Here is a 25373-nt window from a genome sequence, read left to right on the forward strand (position 1 = left end):
ATGTAGATAGGCTAAGTGGCTTATCATTCTGTGAAACTCTTTTTTTTTTTTAAAGGAATATTCAGCCTGACCTTCAGGAATTTCCAGATTATGCACTCAGCTGTCTTTCTCCATCTTGTTTTCTGCCAATTCCATTTCTGTCGTTTGCTTCCAAGCTAAATTGGATTCCTCAGTGTTCTCCAAAACTGTGCTCAGCTTTGTTCCACTTCAGTCCTTTTTACTCAAGCCATTTCTTTTTCCTGGAATGCTGTTACCTCCACCCCTCTCTGTTTGTTGTAATCCTTCCATCTTGCAAGGCCCATCTCAAATCTCACCTTCTTGTATTCCTCCCAGGTACTCTCAATTGAATGTGATTTCTTCCTTATTTGAATTGTTATCTGTGTCACATGATGCTTGTGTAAGCTTTGATGTTAGATATTTATACACTCATCTTCACTGCTACATTGGATGCTGTCTTTGGAAGACAAGAGATGTTTCTTAATAATCTTCATGTTATTGAACAATATGAGGCCTCAAACCTTGGGACTATCCAGTTTTCAGTTTATTTGCACAACTGAGTTGTTTTCTTTAGTTTTTTTTTTTTTTATTGCTCCAAGTTTATTTTGAGTCTTTGTAGACCAGTCCCAAATACCACCTTCTGAGTTAGAATTACCACTCCCCACTTGATTGTGACTTATATGTTGTTTATATAGCCATCTATCTTATTAGTCATATTTGTGAATATCTTCCCTACCTTCATGGGAGAGGCATTGGTTCTGACTAATCTTTGTATATCTCATGCCACTTAGCACAGTACCTGGCTCACAGAAAACATTCAGTTAACTACCTTTAGTTGAATTGAGTAACTCTTTCAATACAATTATCTTAAAATTTCTATGTTGTTTTCACTTTTTTCCAAGGTAGGTATTCTTGTAACCAATGAATTCAGGTGAAAGAGTTATTTATTGTGGTCTTGGTGGTTTGCGCTTAGGTGGGAGCATCGCTGTGCAGACTGCACATGCTAGTGCCTATGGTGGGAGAGCTGTATTTGATGAGGACACAAGTCATGTCTTTCTTCAGGGTGTGCTGACAGCTATCACCTTTGTAGGGTGTGGGGCTGAAGATGGAGGGACTATAGCTGGATCTTGGTGTGAAGTGTGACCTCCCCTCTTCTCAGTGACCGTCACCACCCTAGTGGGAGTGCACTATAATCCCAGGTTGCTGGAGCAGTAGTCCTGAGTGGGCTCAGTTTCCTTTAAGTGTGTGATTTCTCTGTCTCAGCCTGGAACTTTTGCCCTAAAGTGAGCAGTGCTGAAGCAAAGGGGACCCAGGTGGGTTCTCTACTTGTGTTGTCTGTAGACAGAGTTTTGAGATATCTCTGATGTGTTGCCTGTGTAGGCACCAGCAGTTGTTCCCCTCACTCTGTTCAGATGCAGCCTTGAGTCAAAGTTCCCTTTGTCCCTCGTGGCCAGTCATTGTCCCCAGTTCCTGTGATCTCTGCCCTGTTTTGGAGCCAAACCACAAGGCAGGCAGGCCCTGCGTGGACTCTGGGTATTTAATGGGTCATGAACTGAGGTGACAGGCCACAGCCAGAGTTCTGGGCTATTGTTAGCACTGTTTGAGTATGTGCCAACAATGGTGGCTGCCTCCCCACCCAGATGCTTCCCCAGTACTGACTCGCCCCTGCTTTCAACAGCTGAGATTTTTGCTCAGTCATTGCAGTCTTAGATCCAGTGTTATGCTGTCTTGTTAAGTAAGTGGAAATGCGTTATTCGCTGGGGTGTGCAGTGAGGCAGTCACAGGTACCCTGTCAGCCAGTAGAGCAGTCTTCAATCTGCCCTCTGTGCTCTTCACGGGGAAAGCTAGCATGTGCATGCTCCTCACAAGTGGAGTCCAGTCTTCCACAGCCCTTCTGGTAGTTCCAGTGACTCTTCATCTTCCCTGTGTAGGACCACAGGACTGGGATGCCCAGTTACACCCTAGGGTGTGTCTCTGCCTTTTTCTCCCTTTCCTCTGAGATCCCCCCAGAGTTGCCAACTTGATCACTTTCTCTTCCTACCTGATTATGTGTGGATTTTACTTAGAGCTTTGGTTGTACAGGAGTCCTTCTGCCAGTTTCCAGTTAGTTTTCAGTGAGAATTGTTCCACATGCAGATGTACTTTTGATGTGTTTGTGGAGGGAAGTGAGTTCTGTATTCTCTTACTCCACCATCTTGATAAATCTCCTCAAAGGTTTATTTATTTATATTTTTATTATCATGCATGTCCTTGGAGGTTTGGCTGGGCACTCTACTTATCATAGATTCTCAGGCTAAGATTCATGGTGCTTCATTTTTATACATGCTTTCATGATAACTGGGGAAGGGGAAAAATAACATGAGGGATTTCTTTGTGGCTCTTAAAACTTTTATTAGAAATGACACATATCATTTCTGGTCATACTACATTTGCTAAAGTAAGTCACCTGGCCATAGCTGCATTTATAGGAGGTGGGGAGGTGCAATCCTAGTAAATGCCTTGATGGAAGAATCAGCAATATTTGGTGAGCAGCACTAAGATTTACCTCGGCTTCCCAGCTGACTCAGTGGGTAAAGAATCTGCCTGCAATGCAGGGGGTACAGGAGATGCAGGTTCGATCCCTGGGCTGGGAAGATCTGCTGGAGGAGGGCATGGCAACCCACTCCAGTATTCTTGCCTGGAGAATCCCATGGACAGAGGAACCTGGCGGGCTACAGTCCATAGGGTCACAAAGAGACACGACTGAAGTGACTGAGTATAGCACAGCACAGCCCATTAATATCTACCAAACATGGTAGTAACTTCATGAAAGGAATATCTCAGCAATCAAATTCAGAATGCTTAGAAAGGGTAGGCGAGAGGGATAAGGAAGTGTTCAGCTCAATCAGAACTCAAGTCCTTAAGAAGTAGTTAGCAATCACCGTTTATATACTAGGCACTGGATAGTGTGGTGAACAAGGCTAACATGGTCTCTGCCTTCAGGGAATTTATATTCCAGAGGAAGGCAAACAACAAGTAAGCAGACAAATAAAATGATTCTAAGTTGTGATAAAATTGTGAGGGGAATAACAAAGCCTGAGAGAATAACAGAGGGAGGGTTTCTTTTGGTAGTGTGGTTACAAAAGACTTCTTAAAAGAGGTGCTATTTCATTTGAGAACTGAATGATAAGAAGGCACCAAACATAAAGATCTGGGTAGGATATTAGGAAGAACATTCCCAGCATAGGGAACAGTGATGCAGAGACCCTAAACTTGCTTCCCCCCCCCTTCAAGATACTAAAAGAAGAGCAGTATGGTTGGAAGGTATTGAGTAGTATTGACCAGCAACTGCCTGGTCATTCAGGGCCTATAGGCCTGATAGGGAGATACAGTATGAACCCATCAGAGCATTTAAAGCAGGAATGTTTAAGTGGTGTGATTGATATTTTGAGCTTACTCTGGCTGCACTGCAGAGAATTACTTCAGCATGGGCATTAGGTGGTAGCTGCAGTAGAGAGATGATGATGGCTTAGACTAGAAATGGAAAAAAAAGTGTGTTAGAGACATATTTATGAGTTTAAATCAATGGGATTTGGTGATGGATTAGATATGGAAGGTGATGGAGAGAGAGATATCGTGGATGATTACCTGGTTTCTAGATGGATGGCGGGACTATTCTATGAGACGAGGGATTCCTGGAGAGGACCAGTTGTGTGAGGGAAGATTGGATGTTTCATTTATATATATTGAAGAGTCTTCAAAACTCACAGTCTGAGTAAGCACACTGCCTGTTGGTCAGTGCTTTAGCTCACTGATTCTGTGTAAATGTTACCCTCATTTAAGGCAGGAGCACCAGAGCAAGTGATGTCTTCCTTTTTTAAAACAAATTATTTATTTTTTAATGGAAGGATAATTGCTTTACAGAATTTGTTTTCAGTCAAACCTCAACATGAATCAGCCATGGGTATACATATATCCCTTCCCTTTTGAAACTGCCTCCCATCTCCCTCCCCATCCCACCCCTCTAGGTTGATACAGAGCCCCTGTTTGAGTTTCCTAAGACATACAGCAAATTCCCATTGCCTATCTATTTTACATATGGTAATATAAGTTTTCATGTTAGTCTCAGCATACATCTCACCCTCTCCTCCCCTCTCCCCATGTCCACAAGTTTATTCTCTATGTCTGTTTCTCCATTGCTGCCCTGCAAATAAATTCTTTGGTGCCATTTTTCTAGATTCCATATATGTGCATTAGTATATGATATTTATCTTTTGCTTTTTGACTTACTTCACTCTGTATAATAGGCTCTAGGATCATCCACCTCATTCGAACTGACTCAAATGTGTTCTTTTTTATGGCTGAGTAATATTCCATTGTGCGTATGTACCACAACTTCTTTATCCATTCATCTGTTGATGGACATCTAGGTTGCTTCCACGTTCTAGCTATTGTAAATAGTACTGCAATGAACAATGGGATATATGTGTCTTTTTCAATTTTGGTTTCCTCAGGGTATATGCCTAGGAGTGGGATGGCTGGGTCATGGTAGTATGAGACTTTAACACCCCACTCACACCAATGGATACATCATCGAAACAGAAAATTAATAAGGAAGCACAAGTCTTAAATGACACATTAGATGAGATGGATCTCACTGATATCTTCAGGATATTCCATCCAAATGCAGAAGAATACGCCTTTTTCTCAAGTGAACATGGAACATTCTCCAGGATAGACCACATCTTGGGTCACAAATTGAACCTCAGGAACTTTAAGAAAATTGAAATTGTATCAAGCATCTTTTCTGACCACAACGCTATGATAGCAGATATCAATTACAAGAAAAAAAAAGAGTAAGAAATACAAACACATGGATATTAAACAATACATTTCTAAGTCACCAACAGGTCACTGAAGAAATCAAAAGGGAAGTTAAAAAATTTCTAGAAACAAATGATGATGAAAACAAAACCTATGGGATGCAGCAAAAGCAGTTCTAAGAGGAAAGTTTATAGCATTACAATCCTATCTCAAGAAACAAGAAAAATGTTGAATAAGTAACCTAACTTTATACCTAAAACAACTGGAAAAAAGAAGAACAAAAACCCCCCAAAATTAGGAGAAGGAAAGAAATCACAAAGATCCAAGCAGAAATAAACAGAAAAGAAATGAAAGAAACAATAGTAAAGATTAATAAAACTAAAAGCTGGTTCTTTGAGAAGATAAACAAAATTTACACTTAGCTAGATTCATCAAGAAAAAAGAGAAGAATCAAATCAACAAAATTAGAAATGAAAAAGGAGAGGTTGCAACAGACAATGAAGGAATACAAAGGATTATAACAGACTATTATGAACAATTATATGGTAATAAAATGGATAACCTGGAAGAAATAGACAGATTCTTAGAGAAGTTCAATCTTCCAAGAATGAACCAGCAAGAAATAGAAATTATGAACAACCCAATTATATGCACTGAAATAGAAACTGTGATCAAAAGTCTCCCAAAAGGCAAAAGTCCAGGACCAGATGGCTTCACAGGAGAATTCTATCAAACATTTAAAGAAGAGCTAATGCCTGTCCTTCTAAAACTCTTTCCAAAAACTGCAGAAGAAGGAACACTCCCAAACTCATTCTACGAGGCCACCATCACACTGATACCAAAACCAGACAACACAAAAGAAGACTACAGGCCATTATTACTGATGAACAAGGATGCAAAAATCCTCAACAAAATTTAGCAAACAGAATTCAGCAACACATTGAAAAGCTCATACACCATGATCAAGTTGGGTTTATCCCAGGGATGCAGGGATTCTTCAATATATGCAAATCAATCAGTGTGATACACCATATTAACAAATTGAAAGATAAAAACCATATGATCATCTCAATAGATGCAGAAAAAGCCTTTGACAAAATTCAGCAAGTGACTTCTTTACAAGCCTGGCAGCTCTGTGTTCCTATGTGGTTTCTTTTCTGCCATTAAGTGCATGGTCAAAAGTGTTGGAGACATCTTTGTGGGTTTGAAAATTTCAAGCGAAAAATGTTTTGGCTTGAAATCTTTGGAAACCATTCCATAGGGTTGTTATAACTACAGCTGACATCAATTAATGGAACAGCAAATGAAAATCCAAAACATCCAAAGATTATTCAAATGCTGGGGCACTGTTGAAGAGGATAATCTTTAAGTTAACCTTTCTCCCACTGTATAGAGCGTAAGAAGAATGTATACACATGCAGTCATGAGAAACTATTAAAGTTCCTCATAAGAATAATAGCAAATGAAAGCTAGTAAATGGAGGTGGAGAGAAAACACAGGAGGCAACATAAGATCAAAATCAGCTCTGGTTTCTTTGCAGTACCTTGTGTCCCAGTCTGGTAATTTTCCTCCACATGCTCTGGTCTGGATAACAGCTTGCTTCTCAGTCTTTCTTTGAATCCCACTTCCCCCTGCAGCCCCAAACAAAATCATGGAATTCTATTTTTGTTAATGTTACAGGATGGAATAGGAAGGAGCCAGATCTGAGAAGAAGAAAAAAAAAGTAGCAAGGAGGAACAATGTTAGATATGCCATTGCTAAAAGAAAGCTGGTGGTGATAATGAAAAAAGTCCTGGGAATTAAGAAAGGGTTAACTAGTTAACTTAACAGAAAAATAAAAAGCCAAAAGAAACAGGCCCTAGGGCTGTGTTGAGGTCACAGTGTGGAGACTGTTCCAGCTACCTGAAAATCTGCAGGTTTGCAGTGAAATGTAATTGGCTTCACTGATAAGAGGCTGGGATACTGGGAGAAGCCTATTTTGTAAGCTTGTTGGGAATCCTTTAGGAAACACCTGTGGTCCCTAGTTTATAGCCAATTAGAAGTTAGGAGCAAATAAAAAAAAAAAAAAGAAGGAAAAGGTTGTTATCCTTGCTATCAGTTCAGTTCATTTCAGTCGCTCAGTCATGTCCAACTCTTTGCGACCCCATGAACTGCAGCACGCCAGGCCTCCCTGTCCATCACAAACTCTCGGAATCCACCCAAACCCATGTTCATTGAGTCGGTGATGCCATCCAATCATCTCCTCCTCTGTTGCCCCCTTCTCCTCCTGCCCTCAATCTTTTCCAGCATCAGGGTCTTTTCAAATGAGTCAGTTCTTTGCATCAGGTGGCCAAAGTATTGCAGTTTCAGCTTCAACATCAGTCCTTCCAATAAACACCCAGGACTGATCTCCTTTAGGATGGACTGGTTGGATCTCCTCGCAGTCCAGGAGACTCTCAAGAGTCTTCTCCAATACCACAGTTCAAAAACATAAATTCTTCTACACTCAGTTTTCTTTATAGTCCAACTCTCAGATCCATACATGACCACTGGAGAAACCAGAGCCTTGACTGGACGGACCTTTGTTAGCAAAGTTGTCTCTGCTTTTTAATATGCGGTCTAGGTTGGTCATAACTTTCCTTCCAAGGAGTAAACGTCTTTTAATTTCATGGCTGAATCACCATCTGCAGTGATTTTGGAGCCCAGAAAAATGAAGTTAGCCACTGTTTCTGCTGTTTCCCCATCTATTTGCCGTGAAGTGATGGGGCCGGATGCCATAATCTTAGTTTTCTGAATGTTGAACTTTAAGCCAACTTTTTCACTCTCCTCTTTCACTTTCATCAAGAGTGTCTTTAGTTCTTCTTCACTTTCTGCCATAAGGGTGGTGTCATCTGCATATCTGAGACATATTGATATTTCTCCCGGCAATCTTGATTCCAGCTTGTGCTTCCTCCAGCCCAGTATTTCTCATGATGTACTCTGCATATAAGTTAAATAAGTAGAGTGACAATATACAGCCTTGACGTATTCCTTTTCTTATTTGGAACCAGTCTGTTGTTCCATTTTATCTAAATAGAACTTAAATTGCAGGCTGAGAGGACATTAAAGAAAATTGTGTTGAACTCTGCTGGAGGCTATTTCCATACAGCTTCTGCTTAGCAGTCCCAAGGTGAGCACTACTTACCATGGGGAGATAGTTTTTATTAGCTGCACAGGGAAGATTAGCCCTTCAATCTAGAGACAGCCACATACCTCTGGGGGCAATCTCCTCTGAGAATATGGGGAGTGATGCATGACTTTCTAACCAGTTACTACTGACTGGGGCTCAACCTGCAAATAAGAGTATTCATTAGTATTGAGTCAGGAACTCCCTAGCAACGTCAAACTAAGTTTCAAGCCCTAGACATAGGGAGAAGGCATGTGGCTTTACTTAGCTTCCCCAACCTTGATGCTTATTGTTTGTACAGGGAAGTCCTGCCTTGTTCTGTTTCAGGGAGGAATGGCTGAGAGTCCTACCAGCCAACCTCCACCGTCAGTAATCTGTTCGTCTGAATATGTAAAATGCCTTTGAAGAAGGACCCTAGACTCCTCAAGTATCCTGAAATCATCCTGATATTGCCTTCATATAAAATAGTAACAGAACATATAATGGAAGAAAAGACCCCATTTAATTAGCAACAGAAGAAAGAAATACCTAAGAATAAACAACTAATATACAAGTTGTACATGAAGGAGAGTAAGTATTAGTGAGCAACACCAAAGAAGACTTAGACTAATAGAAAGACACTTCATATTCTTAAATGGAAAGATAATATAAAAGTATCAATTCACCTAAATAAAGAGTAGGATAAATTAAACTTAGTTCAAATAAAGATACATTTTTTTTGTTAATCTGGTTGTAAAATTCATATGTAAGAACAGGGAAGCATGGGACTTCCCTGGTGGTCCAGTGGTTAAGATTCCACACTCCCAATGCAGGGGTCCCCAAGTTTCATCTCTTGTTGGTGAACTAGATCCCACATTCTGCAACTAAGAGTTTGTGTGCTGCAACTAAAAGACCCCACATGCCTCAACTAGAAGATCTTGCATGCCACAACTAAAACAATAATAAAAACAAGCAGGCCTGAAAACCCAGAGAAATTAGGAAACAGGGAATAGTTAGGGGAAATTTATTTCAGCGGAGATTAAAAGTAAAATGCCATTAAGCTGCAGTAGTTAAAACAGTGTAGTACAGATACATCTGATAAAGATGGCATTGCAGATTATTGGGGAAAAATGAATTATTTAACAAAGTGGTTGGGACAACTTCTTCAGGAAGAAGAGTTATTTCCATACCTCATACTTAACACCCAAGTAAGTTACAGATAAATCAAATAATTAAATGTAAATGTAAATCAAATAATTAAATGTCAAATATAGGGCCATTAAACTTCTACAAATAGTGGGAGTGTTTAAAATTAGAGTATGGAAGGATTTTAAAAATAGGACATAAAATTAGGATGTAATAAAATGAAAAGTTGATATCTCTGAGACCATGAAACTCAAACTTTTGTATGGAAAAAGAACATCATATAAAGTCAAAATTGAAATGAGTATTGTTCATACATTGCTGTAGTAGAAATTGGCAGAACTTCTGTGGAGGGAGTTCAGCAGTTTAAGTCAAAATTTTAAAATGCACATATCTTAACCCAGGAATTCTACTTCTTTGATTTTATTCTATAACTATACCCAATATGTCCATACATGTTCAAAAAGATATATATGCAATGATGATCTTCATTGCCAGTGTAATAAATTGCCACAAATTTAGTGGACTGAAACAACACAAATTTATTCTCTTATAATTTTGGAGGTCATAAGTCCAAAATCAGTTTCACTTGGCTAAAATCAAGATATAAGCAGGGCTGGATTCTTCCGGAGACTCTGAGGGGAGACTCTGCTTCTTTGCCTTTTTCAACTTCTAAGGCTGCCTGTATTCCTTGGCTTGTGGCCCCTACCTCCATCTTTAAAGAGCATCACTCCAGTCTCTACTTCTGTTGTCACATTGCTCCCTTCTCTCCCATTAACACTCCTGCCTCCCTCTTGTAAAGACCCTTGTGATTATATCTTGACTTATCCAGACTATTGGTGATAAATGCCCTATCCCCACATCACTGAGTTAATCACATCTGTGACATCCGTTTAGGAATGTAAGGGAAGATAATAATAGGTTCTGGGGATTAGGACATGGCTATCTTTGAGAGAACTTATGCATCCTACCATAGACATGTTCTTGTATACCCTATCTCTAGAAGAATAAGAAATTGCTAATGATAAATGTCTTTTTTGGACAGAGAAACCTGGAGGCTGGGGACAAGGGACAAAGGACAAAGACAGTACTGCAAACCTCTTGTGCTTTTTGTTTATGTATCTGTAGTCCCTGGAGAAGGCAATGGCACCCCACTCCAGTACTCTTGCTTGGAAAATCCCATGGATGGAGGAGCCTGGTAGGCTGCGGTCCATGGGGTCGCTAAGAGTCAGGCACGACTGAGCGACTTCACTTTCACTTTTGACTTTCATGCATTGGAGAAGGAAATGGCAACCCACTCCAGTGTTCTTGCCTGGAGAATCCCAGGGATGGGGGAGCCTGGTGGGCTGACGTCTGTGGGGTGGCACAGAGTCAGACATGACTGAAGTGACTTAGCAGCAGCAGCAGCAGTCTCTATTTTTAAAAATGTGATATATGCTCATTGTAGAAATTTTAGAAATTGCAAAAAAGAGAAATGCATAGAATATTAATCATAATCAACCATACAAGCTGAACAACTGTTAATGTTCTTGGTATATTTCCTTCTATCATATTTTCTATTCATAATTATGTTTGTGATAAACAGAATAAATGGCTTTCCAAAGATGTCCAAACCCTAATCTCCAGAATCTGTGAACATGCTGCCACACATGGTTAAAAGGACTTTTGTAATGTAAGTGAGGATTGTGAGATAGGGAGATAATCCTGGATTATCTGGGTGGACTCAATGTAATCACAAAGATCTTTATAAGATGGGGTTGCAAGAAGGTGAGAGAAGGAGAGCAGGTGATCTGTAAAGGAAACCAGTGGTACAGTTATGTAACAAAGAGCCAAGGATAAGTACAGCCATTAGTAGATGAAAAATGGAATGGCTGAATTCTTGGACTTCTCTCCTCTAGAATTGTAAGAGAATAAACATGTCATTTAAAAATATTGACAGTTTGGTAATTTGTTACATTTAGGAAACTAATGCAATGTCTTTAAATGATAAATATTTCCCCATGTTCTTTAACATTTTTTGTGCATACTATAATGATCCCTTACTTAATATTATTATTTATGTATTTGCTTTCTCTTCTAGACACTAAATTATACAAGGTCAGGGACCATTTATGTCTTTTCCCCCAACTTTATTAAGATATTATTAACATATATGTATGTTTAGGGTACACAACATGATGATTTGATATGTGTATATGCATGCATGCTGTCACTTCAGTCGTGTCTGACTCTGTGCCACCCCATGGACAGGAGCCCACCAGGCTCCTCTGTCCACAGAATTCTCCAGGCAAGAATACTGGAGTGGGTTGCCATTTCCTTCTCCAGATATGTGTATATATTTTGAAATTATTACTGCAATAAGGTTAATTAACACCTTTGTCCTATCACATACTTTTATTGGGTATGTGATGATGACATTTAAGACCTATTCTCCTCAAAACTTTCAACTATCAATATAGAATACTGTACTGTAAATTATACTATACAGTTAATATTGTACTGGTGATGGACAGGGAGGCCTGGCGTGCTGCAGTCCATGGGGTCGCAAAAGAGTTGGACATGACTGAGTGAATGGAACTGAACTGTTAATTATAATCACCATGTTGTCTACTTGAGCCCCAGAACTTATTCATCTTATATCTGGAAGTTGGTAATCGTTGACCAGTATGTCCTTGTTTCCCCAAACTCCTAACCTCTAGTGAGACCATCAATCTATTCTCTATTCCTTTTTTTTTAAAAAAATTTTTATTGTTATATTATCTTTTGGCCACAGTGCACAGCATGTAAGATCTAATTCCCTGACCAGGGATCAAACTCGTGCCACCTGCCTTGTCAGCAGAGACTCTTAACCACTCTATCACCAGGGAAGTCCCTCTCCGTTCCTTTTTTTTTTTTTTTTTTAATTACAGTGATACAAGTAGCTGTGTTTATTATAGTAAGTCAGTAACAAATGAATTCATATTCTAATAGCTTTTTTATACCTAGTAGTTTGTACCTCTTAATTGCCTTCCCCATTTTGTTCCTCCCCTCACTCCTAAACCCACTGATAACCATTAGTTTGTTCTCTATATTTGTGAGTCTGTTTCAGTTTGTTGTATTTATTCATTTTATTTTTTATATTCCACATATAAGTGAAAGCACAATATTTGTCTTTATATGACTTACTTTACTAAGCATAATATTGTCCAGGTCCATCAATGTTTTTGCAAATGGCAAAATTTTATTCTTTTTTATGGCTGATAATATTCCATTGTGTGTGCATGTGTGTGTATGTCACATCTTCCTCATTCATTCATCTGTTGATGGAATCTTAGTTTGCTTCCATATCTTGGCTACTGCAAATAATACTACTATAAAATATTGGAGTGCATATATCTTTTTAAATTTCTGTTTTTATTTTCTTTGGATATGTACCCAGGAGTAGAATCACTGGATCATATGGTATTTTGAGATTTTTGAGGGCTCTCCACACTGTTTTCCACAGTGGCTGTACCAATTTGCATTCCCACCAACAATGTACTAGGGTTCCCTTTGCTTCACATCCTCACCAACATTTATTATTTGTTGTCTTTTTGACAATAGCCATTCTGACAAATGTGAGGCGATATCTCATTGTGGTATTGATTTGTTTTTTCCTTATGATTTGTGATGTTGAACATCTTTTCATGTGCCTGTTAGTAATCTGTGTTTATTCTTCAGGGAAATGTCTATCAGGTCTTCTGCCCGTTTTTTAATTGTGCTGTTTGTGTGTGTGTGTGTGTGTTTTCATTTTGAGCTGTATGAGCTCTTTATTTTGGATGAAAGTGAAAGTGTTAGTTGCTTAGTCATGTCTGACTCTTTGTAACCCTATAGACTGTAGCCCACAAGGCTCCTCTGTCCATGGAATTCTCCAGGCAAGAATATTGGAGTGGGTAGCCATTTCCTCCTTCAGGGTATTCCCGAGCCAGGGGTTGAACTTGGGTCTCCTGCATTGCAGGCAGATTCTTTACCATCTGGGCCACCAGGGAAGCCAACTTGTTAGACATATCACTAGTAAATATTTTCTCTCATTCAGCAGGTTGTCTTTTCATTTGTCGATGGTTTTCTTTACTATGCAATAACATTTATATTTCTTAGGTTCTGTTTATTTTTGTTTGAATTGACTGAGGAGACAGATCCGAAAAATATATTGATAAAACTTAAGGTCAAATGAGTGTGCTGCCTACGTTTTCTTCTATTAATTTTATTGTTTCTAGTCTTATATTTAGATCTTTAATCCATTTTGAATTTCTTTTGTATATGGTGTGAAAAAATGTTGTAATTTCATTTTTTTACATGTAGCTGTTGTCAATTGAGTGTGCTGCCTACGTTTTCGTCTATTAATTTTATGGTTTCTGGTCTTATATTTAGATCTTTAATCCATTTTGAATTTCTTTTGTATATGGTGTGAGAAAATGTTGTAATTTCATTTTTTTAAATATAGCTGTTCAGTTTTCCGAACAAAACTTATTGAAGAAAATGTCTTTTCCCCATTGTATATTTTTGCTTCCCTTGCCATAGATTAATTGATCGTGTATGTATGGATATATTTCTGGAGTCTCTATTCTGTTCCATTTGTCTTTCCTAGGTATTTTATTCTTTTGATGTGATTTTAAATGGGATTGTTTTCTTGCTTTCTCTTTCTGATTAGTATATAGAAAAACAACAGATTTCTATATATTAATCTTATATTCTGCAACCTTACTGACTTTATTAGTTCTAATAGAGTCTTTTTGGTGGATACTTTAGGGTTATATAATTGAAACGAAGAAGTACTTGCAGATGACATGATGCCTTTTATTTTTCTTCTATGATTGCTGTGGCTAGGACTTCCAATACTGTATTGAATAGAAGTGATGAAAATGGACATTCTTGTCTTGTTCCTGATATTAGGGGAAAAGTTTTCATCTTGTTACCATTGAGTATGATGTTAGCTGTGTGTTTATTTTAAATGGTCTTTAGTATGTTGAGGTTATGCATTTTCTGCATTTATTGAGATTGTCTGTGATTTTATTTTGTCTTATCTTTCCTTTTGTTAATATGGTACATCATATTGATTTGTGAATATTGAACCATCCTTAAGTCCCTGGAATAAATCTCATGATCATGGTATATGATTCCTTTTATATATTGTTGAAATTGGTTTGATAAAATATTTTGTGAAGATTTTTGCTTCTGTAGTCATCAGAGATGTGTGTGTGCTGAGTCACTCAATGTGTCCTACTCTTTGTGACTCCATGGACTGTAGCCTGCCAGGGTGCTCTTTCCATGGAGTTTTCCAGGCAAGAATACTGGAAATACTCCAGGGGATCTTCTGACCCAGGGAGCGAACCTACATCTCTTGTATCTCCTGTATTGGCAGGTGAATTCTTTACCACTCTACAATCTGGGAAGCTCCTCCATTCATCAGAGATATTGGCCTAATTTTCTTTTCTGGTAATATCTTTGGTTTTGGTGTCACGGTAATAGTGGCCTCAAAAAATGAATTCGGTAATGTTTCCTCTTAAATTTTTTTTTTTTTTTGGCAGTAGTTTGGGAAGGAGAAGTATTATGTTTTCTTTGTATGCTTGATATTCAATCGAATTCTCCCGTGAAGACTTATGGTCCTATACTTTTTTGGGGGGGGTTCTTTGATTACTGATTCAATTTCAATCCTAGTAATTGGTCTGTTCAGGTTATGTCTTTCTTTTTGATTCAGTTTTGGAAGATTGTATGTTTCTAGTAATTTATCCATATCTTCTTGGTTGTCTAATTTGTTGGCATATAACTGTTCATAGTATTCTCTTATGATTGTATCTTTGTGATATCTGTGGTGAAATCTCCTGTTCAATTTATTATTTTGTTTATTTGGTTCCTTGCTTTTTTCTTATTGAGCCTGGTTAAAGGCTTACCAATTTTGTTTTCAAAAAACCAGTTCTTGGTTTCATTGATCTTTTTTTGTTGTTGTTCTCTATTTCACTTATTTCCACTCTGATGTTTATCATTTCGTTTCTTCTGCTGACTTTGAGTTTTGTTGTTTGTTGCTAATTCCTTTGGATGGTAGTTTAGGTTGTGTATTTGAAATAGGCATGTGCTTACTGCTATTTTGTTACTTGTTTTCTCATTTTTGTAGTTCTCTGTTTTTCTTATTCTTTAGGTGTTGGTCCCTTGTGGTTTGATGATTTTTCCTTGTGTTTTATTTGTGTTCCTTTCTAATTTTTGTGTATCTATTGTACATTTATCATTTGTGTTTAAAATTGATAATCCCTTAAGTTCAAACACATTCTAAAAATCTACATTGCTCACTCTTGCCTCACATTTTGTGTTTTGGAGGTTGTATTTTACATCCTCATGTCTATCCCTTAACTATCTATTGTAGTTGTAGTTGACTTCACAATTTTTGCCTTTTAATCTTTGTACTAGCTTAGTTAAGTGATTGATCCACAGTTCTTTACTATATATTTGCCCTTGCTTATGGGTTATTCCGTTTCTTATAATTTATTTCTTCTAGCCTTTTTCACCCAGAGAATGCAATGGCACCCCACTCCCGTACTCTTGCCTGGAAAATCACATGGACTGAGGAGCCTGGTGGGCTGCAGTCCATGGGGTCGCTGAGTTGGACACGACTGAGTGAATTCACTTTCACTTTTGACTTTCATGCATTGGAGAAGGAAATGGCAACCCACTCCAGTGTTTTTGCCTGGAGAATCCCAGGGATGGGGGAGCCTGGTGGGCTGCTGTCTATGGAGTCGCACAGAGTCGGACACGACTGAAGTGACTTAGCAGCAGCAGCAGCAGCAGCAGCCTTTTTCACTTAATGAAGATCCTTTAACATTTCTTGTGAGATGGTTTAGTGTTGATGAACTCTTTTAGTATTTGCTTATCTGAGAAGCTTTTTATCTTTTTCAATTCTAAATGATAACCTTGCTGGGTAGACTGCCCTAGGTTGTAGACTTTTTTTCCATTCAGCAGTGAAAATAAATCATGCACTCTCTCTGGCCTATAAAATTTCTGCTGAAAATTCAGCTGATAGACTTATGAGGATTCTCTTGTATGTGGTTTTTTGTTTTTCTCTTGCTGCCTTTAAAATTCTCTCTTCACTTTTTGCCATTAACATTATGATACATCTTGGTGTAGGTCTCTTTGGGTTCATCTTGTTTTGGACTGTCTGAATATCTGTACCTGAATATCTGTTTCCTTCTTCCTGTTTGGGAAGTATCCAGCCATAATTTCATTAAATACATTTTCTATTCCTTTCTTTCATCTCCTTCTGGGAATTCTATAATATGAATGTTATTATGCTTGATGTTGTCCCAGAGGTTCCTTAAACTATTCTTTTACAATTTTTTTTCCTTTTTAATGTTTTGATTGGGTTATTTCAAATATTCTATCTTCCAGTTCTTTATGCATTATTTGCTATCACCCCATCTATTAATTCCTTCTAGAGAATTTTAAAATTCAGGTATTGTATTCTTCAGCTCTGACTGGTTCTTTGCATATTTTCTAGTTCTTTGTTGAAATTCTCACTGTGTTCATCTATTCTTTTCTCAGTTCATTTAGCATTCTTATTACTATTGCTTTAAACTCTTTATCAGGTAGATTATCTGTATCATTAAGGTTTTTTCAGATGTGGCCTTGTTCTTTTGTTTGAAACACATTCCTCTGTCTTTTCCTTTTGTTTAACTTTCTCTGTCTCTATGATGTTAGGTGAAACAGTGACCTATCCTAGTCTTGAAAGGTGTTCTTGTGTGGTAGCTCCCTTATGCAGTCTACATGTGTCCAGCGGCTTTCATGGGAGAGCTGGATATTGAGTGGGCAATGGCTGCATCTTTGCCTGGGGTGCACTGGCAGCCACACCTTGGTGGGAGGTAGGGCTGGAGTTGAAGCTGCCAGAGCCAGAGATAGAGCCATGTGTGAGCCAGAGCTTCTCCTATTCTCAGTGGCCATTATTGCCATAATGGGGAAAGTGACAGGACATGAGAGGCTGGAACAGGAGTCCTGAGGGAGTTGGGTTCTCCTGGGTGTAATGGTATTCTTTGCCTTGGTTGGGACCCTGGTTGGGGTTTGGGACTGCAGTTTTGTGCTGGTTTCATTCTGTTGTGTGCATGCCTTGGTTAGAGACTGGTTTGGGGCTAGAGGGGTTGGTGCCACACTAATGAGAGGCTTTCCTTCCTGCTGTAGATGGTGGTCTCTACTCTGGAGCTAGGTTTGTTCCTCTGTAATCTTGGTATGGACGTGTACACTGGCAGTGACTTCCTCAGCCCTGTTTAGAGGCAAGGCTGTAGTCCAAGCTAGCTCCATTTCTTCTAAGTGTGAGCACACTCATTGGCAAAAGCAGCCTCTGCCTTAGTGGGCAGCAGCACTGGAGAAAGAGGAGCTGGAGCAGAATCCTGGTACTGGCTGGTTGTGTGTGGTGGAGCAGTCCTACCAAGCTGGCTAGAGCCCCAGGCAGCTTTGAATATGCTGCCTCTGTATTTGCATTCTTCAAGAGTGGAGTCTTATTTTCTTCCAGGTTTCTGGGAAACCTGACTTATTTTCAAACCAGGTAAGGGGGGTCACCCTTCCAATGTGGAATCATAGGACTAGGGTACCTAATATGTGGCTCAGACTCCTCACTTCCCAGGGAGGATCACAGACTCTGATATCTCCTTCCTCTTCTGGGTCTTCCAACATGGGTGCATGACCTGACTAGATCACTTCTCTTTCCTTCCGGTCATACTCTGTGTGGATCTTCCTTTACAGTCGTGGTTGTGAAAGAGCTGTTCTGCCAGGTTATTTTCACATGCAGTTGTATTTTGGATGTGTTTGTGAGGGGAGGTGAGCTCAGCCTCCTCCTGCTCAGCTATATTTATCTCTCTCCCCTACTCTCTAAATTCATCTTTTTTTAGATTCTACATATAAAGGAGAATATATAGAATTTGTTCTTCTTTCTGACTTATTTCACTTAGCATAATGCCTTCATGGTCCATCCATATTGCTGCAAAATGCAGGATTTCATTCTTTTTAAATGGCTGATTAATATATTATGTTATATTTATCCAGGCAACATTATGTTGTTTCTGTGTCTTGGTTATTGTGAATACAGTGAACATGGGGATATAGGTTTCTCTTTCAGACAGAGATTTCATTTCCTTTGGAAAAATATCTGGCAGTCAAATTGCTGGATTGTATGGTAGTTCTATTCTTAATGTTTTGACAAATTTAAATACTGTTTTCCTTAGTGGCTGTACCAATTTACATTCCTATAAACAGTACACAGGGGTTCTTTTCTCTACATCTCCTCTCTAACATTTACTGTATTAAATTTTTTATCCATTCTAATAGTTATGAGGTGATATTTTATTGTGGTTTTGATTTCATTTCATGATTAGAGATATTATGCATTTTTTTCATGAACATGTTGGGCATTTGTATGTCTTCTTTGGAAAAATATCTGTTCTGGTCCTTTGCTAAGTTTTAAATCACGTTACTTTTTTGGCTATTGAATTGTTTGAATTAATTATACATTTTGGATACTGTCTTATCAGATGTCTAGTTTGCAGATATTTTCTACCATTCTGTATGTTGTCTCATCACTCTTTTGATTGTTTCTCATGCTTTGCAAAACTTTATTAGTTTGATTTGGTCACATTTGTCTATTTTGCTTTCACTTTTATTGTCATATCAAAAAAATGTTTTAAAGACCAATGTCAAGGAGCTTTTCTCATCTGTTTTCTTCTAGCAGTTTTACACTTTGAAGTCTTACATTCAAATCTTTAAGCCATTTTGAGTTAATTTTTTTTTCAAATTTTAACATGGTAAATATTTTTTGGGTGTTTTTTAAAAATTAATTTGTTTTTTATTGAAGGATAATTGCTTTACAGAATTTTGCTGTTTTCTGAGTTAATTTTTGTGAGTGGTTATAAGATAGGGGCCCAGTTTCATTCCATTGCATGTGTGTATTTAGTTTTCCCGACACCATTTATTGAAGAGGTTATCCTTTCCCATTGAGTATTGACTCCTTTGTCAAATATTAGTTGACCATGTTTATACATGGGTTTATTCCTGGACTGTTAATTCTTTTCCATTGTTCTATATGTCTGTTTTTATGCCAGTCGCATTCTGATCTGATTACTATAGCTTTGTAATAAAGTTTGAAATCAGGTATTATGATTCCTCCAGCTTTTTTTCTTTTAACTCAGGTTGCTTTGGCTATGTGGGTCTTTTGTTGCTCCACATGAATTTTAGGATTTTTTTCCTATTTTTTCTAATATGCCATTGGAATTTCGGTAGAGACTGCATTGATTCTGTCTATGACTTTAGGTAATAATGGACATTTCATAATACTAATTCTTGCAATCTATGAACAGGAGATATCTTTCTATTTATTTGTGTTTGTCAGTTTTTTCACCAATGTTTATAATTTTCAGTGTGTAGATCTTTCATCTTTTTGGTTAAACTTATTTCTAGGTATTTCATTCCTTTTGATGCTATTGTAAATGGGATTGTTTTCTTTATTTATCTTTCTCATTAGTTCATTGTTATTATATATAGATGTAGCTGATTTTTATATAGTGGTGCTATATAAGAAGGTATAACTGCCTTCTGTTTATGTCTTGATCAGCATTAGAATTCCACTGTCTTTTTCACAGTGGGCTCTTACTGGCTACTTATTTAATGTCAATGAATTTGCAATATCTTACTATTATTTCATTTTAGATATTAAGGTATTAGATATTTTCCCAATGCTTTGCTTTTTTGTAAGTAGCTCTAGCCAAATATAGCTGATACTGCTATTGATATTCCTACTGCTACTACTACTAAACTCTTAAGTGCTGTAATTACTTTATTTCAGCTTAATCTTAATGAAAACCTCATGGGATTGGATGCTGTTATACTGTCCCTTTTTCTGGATCACAGTAAGTGGCAGAAACCTAGTTCTGTCAGATCTAGCACTAAACTGATTGCTCCATTCTACTGTCGACCCACAAATTGGATCATATTGTATATGCTAATTTTGATAACTTGCTTTTTTACTAAATTAAACATCATAAATATCTCCTCATATGATTACAAAATTTTTCTATCATATAAAAATGTTGCTTAATGTTCCATTGTATGTATCTATTATTAATTTATAGGTCCAAGATCTTATTACTAAATATTTTAGATTATTTCCATTGCACATGTAATTAAATTTGTTTCCAGTTTTAACATGGAAAAATTTAAATATGCACAAAAGTAGAGAGGATAATATAAAGAGCAGTTATGTACCTATTGTTCAGCTTCAATAATTGTTAATGTATGGCCTATCTGTTTTATCTATAACCCTCATGCAGTATTTTTCCCTGGGCCTGGATTACTTTGAATCAAAATTTGCAGACTGTCATTTCATCTGTAAATACTTTATCATTGAACACACTTTTTATACTCTACAGTTATAGTGATAGTATCCTAGTAGCTTACTAATTCAAGTTACCTTAGAAATGAGTATTCAGAGACAACCTGGTAGAGCTAATATCTCACTTTGGTTGGAAAAAGCACAGTTGGATATCTATCATCCATGATCTGCAAATGAAAATTGTGGGTATTCCAGGAGGGGAAAAAGTTCAGATCTATGGTTCTTAATCCTGGCTGAACATTGGAAATACCTGAGATACTTTAAAGGTAGTGATCTCACTCCCAGAGATTCTGATGGAATTGGTCTAGGATGGGGGACTGCTAATTTTTTTGTTATTTTGGTAGAATATACATAACATAAAGTGTATCCTTTTAACCATATTTAAGTATACAATTCAGTGGCATTTAATATATTCACAATGTCATACAACCATCACCACCCCACAATTCCAGTACTTTCATTATCTCAAACAGAAACTCTGTACCCATGAAATAATTCCCTGTTTCCCTGTCCCCTCAGCCGCTTGCAATCGCCATTATTCTTTTTGTTTGTATGGATTTTCCTATTTTAGATATCTAATATAAAGTGGGATCATATTGTATTTGTCCATTTGTGTTAGGCTTCTTTCACTTAGCATAAAATTTTCAAGCCTCATCCACATTGTAGCATGCATCAGAATTTCATTCTTTTTTGAGGTGGAGTTATATTGCATTTATGTATCACCATATTTTCTGTATCTGTCAATCTGCTGATAGACATTTACATTTTTTCTGCCCTTTGGTTTGTTGTGAATAATGCTGCTGTGAATGTTGGTGCTTGAATATTGAATATCTGCTTGAATTACTGCTTTCAGTAATTCCAGAGTGAAATTATTGCTGGATCATATGGTAGTTCAATACTTAGTTTTTAGAGGACTCTCATCCTGTTTTCTACAGTAGCTGCACCATTGAATTTTACCACCAGCAATACACAAGAGTTCTAATTTCTCCACATCCCTGACAATGCTTGTTCTTTTCTTTTTTTATAGTAACCATCTTAATGGGTATGAAGTGGTATCTCCTAGTTTTGATTTATATTTTCCTAAATGGCTAGTGATATTCAGAGTCTTTTCATTTAGTTATTGACAATTTCTATATGAGAGAAATATCTATTCAAGTCCTATGCCCATTTATGAATTGGATTGTTGTTTTTTGAAAAATTTTTATTGGAATATAGTTGATTTACAATGTTGTGTTAGTTTAAGGTGTACAGAAAAGTGAATCAGTTATATATATATATACATATATCCATTGTTCTTTTTTAGGTTATTTTCCCATATCAGCCATTACATAGTATTGAGCAGAGGTCCAGTAGGTTCTTATTAATTACGTATTTTATATATTGTAGTGTGTATATGTCAATCTCATTCGCACAATTTATTCTTTTCTATCTCCTGGTAACCATAAGGTGGTTTTCTACATCTACATTTGGTTGACTCAAATTCTGTGTTGTAAATTAGTTCATTTGTACCCACTTTTTAGATTCCACATAGAAGTGATATCATATGCTATGGCTTTCTGTGTCTGACTTACTTCACTCGGTATGACAATCTCTAGGTCCATCCATGTTGCTGCAGATAGCATTATTTCATTCTTTTTAATGGCTGGGTAAGATTCCATTGAATATATGTACCACACTTCTATATCCATTCATCTGTCATTAGACATTTCAGTTGTTTCCATGTCCTGGCTGTTGTAAACAGTGCTGCAGTGAACACTGGGGTGCATGTATCTTTTTGAATTATGGTTTTCTCCAGGTGTATGCCTAGAGGTGGGATTGCTGGATCATATGGTAGTTCTATTTTTAGTTTTTTAAGGAACCTTGATATAGTTCTCCATAGTCTCTATTATCAATTTACCTTCCCACCAACAGTGTAGGAGGGTTCCATTTCTCCACACCCTCTCCTGAATTGATTGGTTGTACGTTGTTTGATGATGGCCATTCTGCCTGGTGTGAGGTGATACTTCATTGTAGTTTTGATTTGAACGTCTCTAATAATTAGTGATGTTGAACATCTTTTCATGTGCTTTTTGGACATATGTTTGTCTTCTTTTGGAGAAGGAAATGGCAACTCTTTCCAGTATTCTTGCTTGGGAAATCCCATGGACAGAGAAGCCTGGCAGGCTACAGTCCATGGGGTCACAAAGAGTTGGACACAGCTAAGTGACTAACACACATGCACACACACACATACACATACCCCTTCTTTGGAGAAATGCCTGTTTAGCTCTTCTATCCATTTTTGATTGGGTTGTTTTCTGATATTGAGCTGCTCTTTTTATATTTGGAGATTTTATATTTTGGAGATTTTATTTAAATTTTAATCCATTTTGATTTTATTTTTGTGTATGGTGTTAGGAAGTGTTTTGATTTCATTCTTTTGAAGTAGCTGTCCAGTTTTCCCACCACCACTAATTGAAGAGAGTATTTTTTCTCCATTGCATTATTCATTATTGACTGACTCTTTTGTATTTCTTCTAGGTCCTTGTTAAACATTTCTTGTATATTCTTAATCCTTGTCTCCAGTCTATTTATCTGTAACTCTGTTTTGTTTTCAAGATTTCGGATCATCTTTACTATCACCATTATTAATTCTTTCTCAGGTAGACTCCCTATCTCCTTCTCTTTTTTTGGTTTGGTGGGCCATTTCTTTACGTGTTGAATACTTCTCTGCCTTTTCATTTTGTTTAGATTGCTGTGTTTGAGGTGGCCTTTCTGTAGGCTGGAAGTTTGTGGTTTCTCTTTATTGTGGAGGTTGTTCCCTGTGGGTGGGCTTGTACTAGTGACTTTTCAAGGTTTTCTGGCTAGGGAAGCTTGCGCCTGTGTTCTGGTGGGTGGAGCTGGATCTCTTCTCTCTGGAGTGCAATGAAGTGTCCAGTAGTGAGTTTTGTGGTATCTGTGGGTTTGGCATGACTTTTGGCCACCTGTATTTTAATGCTCAGGGTTGTGTTCCTGCATTGTTGGAGAATTAGCATGGTATGTCTTGCTCTGGAACTTGTTGGCTCTTTGGTGGAGCTTGGTTTCAGTGTAGGTATGGAGGCTTTTGGATGAGTTCTTGTTAATTAATGTTCCCTGGAATCAGGAGTTTTCTGGTGTTCTCAGGTTTTGCATTTAAGCCTCCTGCCTCTGGCTTTCAGTCTTATTCTTACAGTAGCCTCAAAACTTCTCCATCCATGCTGCACCGATGATAAAGCATCTAGGTTAATGGTAAAAAGATTCTCCACACTGAAGGACACCCAGAGAAGTTCACAGAGTTACATGGAGAAGAGAAGAGGGAGGAGGGAGATAGAGGTGACCAGGAGGAGAAGAGGGGGAGTCAAAAGGGGAGAGACCAGTCTAGCCATTAATCAATTCCCTAAGTGTTCTCCACAGCCCAGGACACCCAGAGAGAGTCACAGAGTTAAGTAGAGAAGAGAAGGGGGAGGGAGGAGATAGAGGTAACCTGGGGGAGAAATGGGAGAGTCAAAACGGGAGAGAGCAATCAAGCCAGTAATCACACCCCTAAGTGAAAATGTATACTGAAGATTAGATTCTTATGGGTACAAAATTGATAACAAATACCAAAAAGCAAAAATTAAAAATCTAGACTAGAGGTTAGACTCTCAAAAATAGAATATTGAAAATACAAAACACAATCAAGCACAAAAATATATGAAATTTGCTTTAAAAATAGGGTCTTTTTTGGTAAGGTAATAGTAGCTTATAAAAGTGAAAATTAAAGGCATAATAAAGAACTTAAAAAATAAATTGAAAATGATAATAGTAAAAATATATCTGGGAATTTCTCTGGAGCCGTTGTGGGCAGTGTGGGATCAGATAGTTCCTTGTTCCAGCTTGTATTTCTCCAGGTCTATAGGCCCCTTCCCAGAGAAGGCAATGGCACCCCACTCCAGTACTCTTGTCTGGAAAATCCCATGGATGGAGGAGCCTGGTAGGCTGTGGTCCATGGGGTCGCACGGAGTCGGACATGACTGAAGTGACTTAGCAGCAGCATAGGCCCCTTCCAATGCTTCTTCAATGTTAAGTACAGGGTTTTAATTTGTTGCTCCTGTCACTTCCAGAGTGGTTCCCTCTTCTTTATTTATTTTAGCTTCCTCTGTTTGAAAGTTTCTTCAGTGTTTAATTTCCACCCTGACACAAGGGGATGAAGATGGTCACTTATTTAGGCTCACTTGGTCAGTTGTGGTGTGGGGAGGGAGGAACACTGCAAACAAATATCACTGGTGTGTGTGAAGAGTGCTCGCAGTGTATGGACCATATTGGGTTTGCCCCTGCTCATGGTGTTGTGTGCTTTCCGGATCTACACTGCTCAGGCTCCAGGGTTCTCTGCAGGGGTACTGTCCAAAGTGGGCACTGCGTTTTGTGCACTTCCAAGGTCTAAGCTGCTCAGGTCGATTCTTGGGGACTCCGCAAGGGCACAGACTTGGTTGGGCATGCGTTTTTTGCCCTTCCCAGGTCCGAGCAGCTCAGGTGACCAGGTACTTGGCAAGCTCACTGTCCCAGGTGGGCTGTGCATCTTAATCACGTCCCTGGTCCCGGCCGCTTGGTTTCCCAGGTGTGCTGCAAGAGCATCGTCTCTGGTATGCCCTGTGTCTCTGGGGAGATGATCTCAGGCTGTGACCCTCCTGGCAGATGTAAACCGTTCAGGATCCAAGGAAGACTTGGTTAGCAACTGGAAGCCTGCTCACAGTTTGGTGAAGGATGCTGGTCTCTGGGGCTGAGATTGCCCCTTGCCTTCTGGCTCTGGCTGTGGCATGCCTGCCTCTGTGCCTCTGGCAGGGGGGAGTGGCCTGTACACAGCTGGCTACCTCTCCTTTGGTGTTTGCTCAATCCTTTGTGCTGGGAGCGGGCCAGGCTATGGAAAAGTTCTGTTTTTTTTTTTTTTTTCCT

General features: G+C 38.3%; 1 protein-coding gene across 7 annotated transcripts in view; it reads left to right on the top strand.

Annotated features, from left to right (window-relative positions):
- The window catches only part of OPHN1 (oligophrenin 1), a 750938-nt gene that overhangs the window by 53946 nt on the left and 671619 nt on the right, over positions 1-25373 (top strand). The window contains exon 1 of one of the 7 annotated variants that reach the window (XM_061136933.1): positions 19905-19962. The exons of the other annotated variants lie outside the window; for them this stretch is intronic. Coding sequence (XP_060992916.1) covers positions 19920-19962 — 43 coding nt within the window. The 5' untranslated portion in view covers positions 19905-19919. Of the gene's footprint in view, positions 1-19904; positions 19963-25373 lie in introns of those variants that run through there. 7 annotated transcript variants of the gene reach the window in all.

Source organism: Dama dama, chromosome X, assembly GCF_033118175.1.
Source record: "Dama dama isolate Ldn47 chromosome X, ASM3311817v1, whole genome shotgun sequence".
Classification (NCBI taxonomy): Eukaryota; Metazoa; Chordata; class Mammalia; order Artiodactyla; family Cervidae; genus Dama; species Dama dama.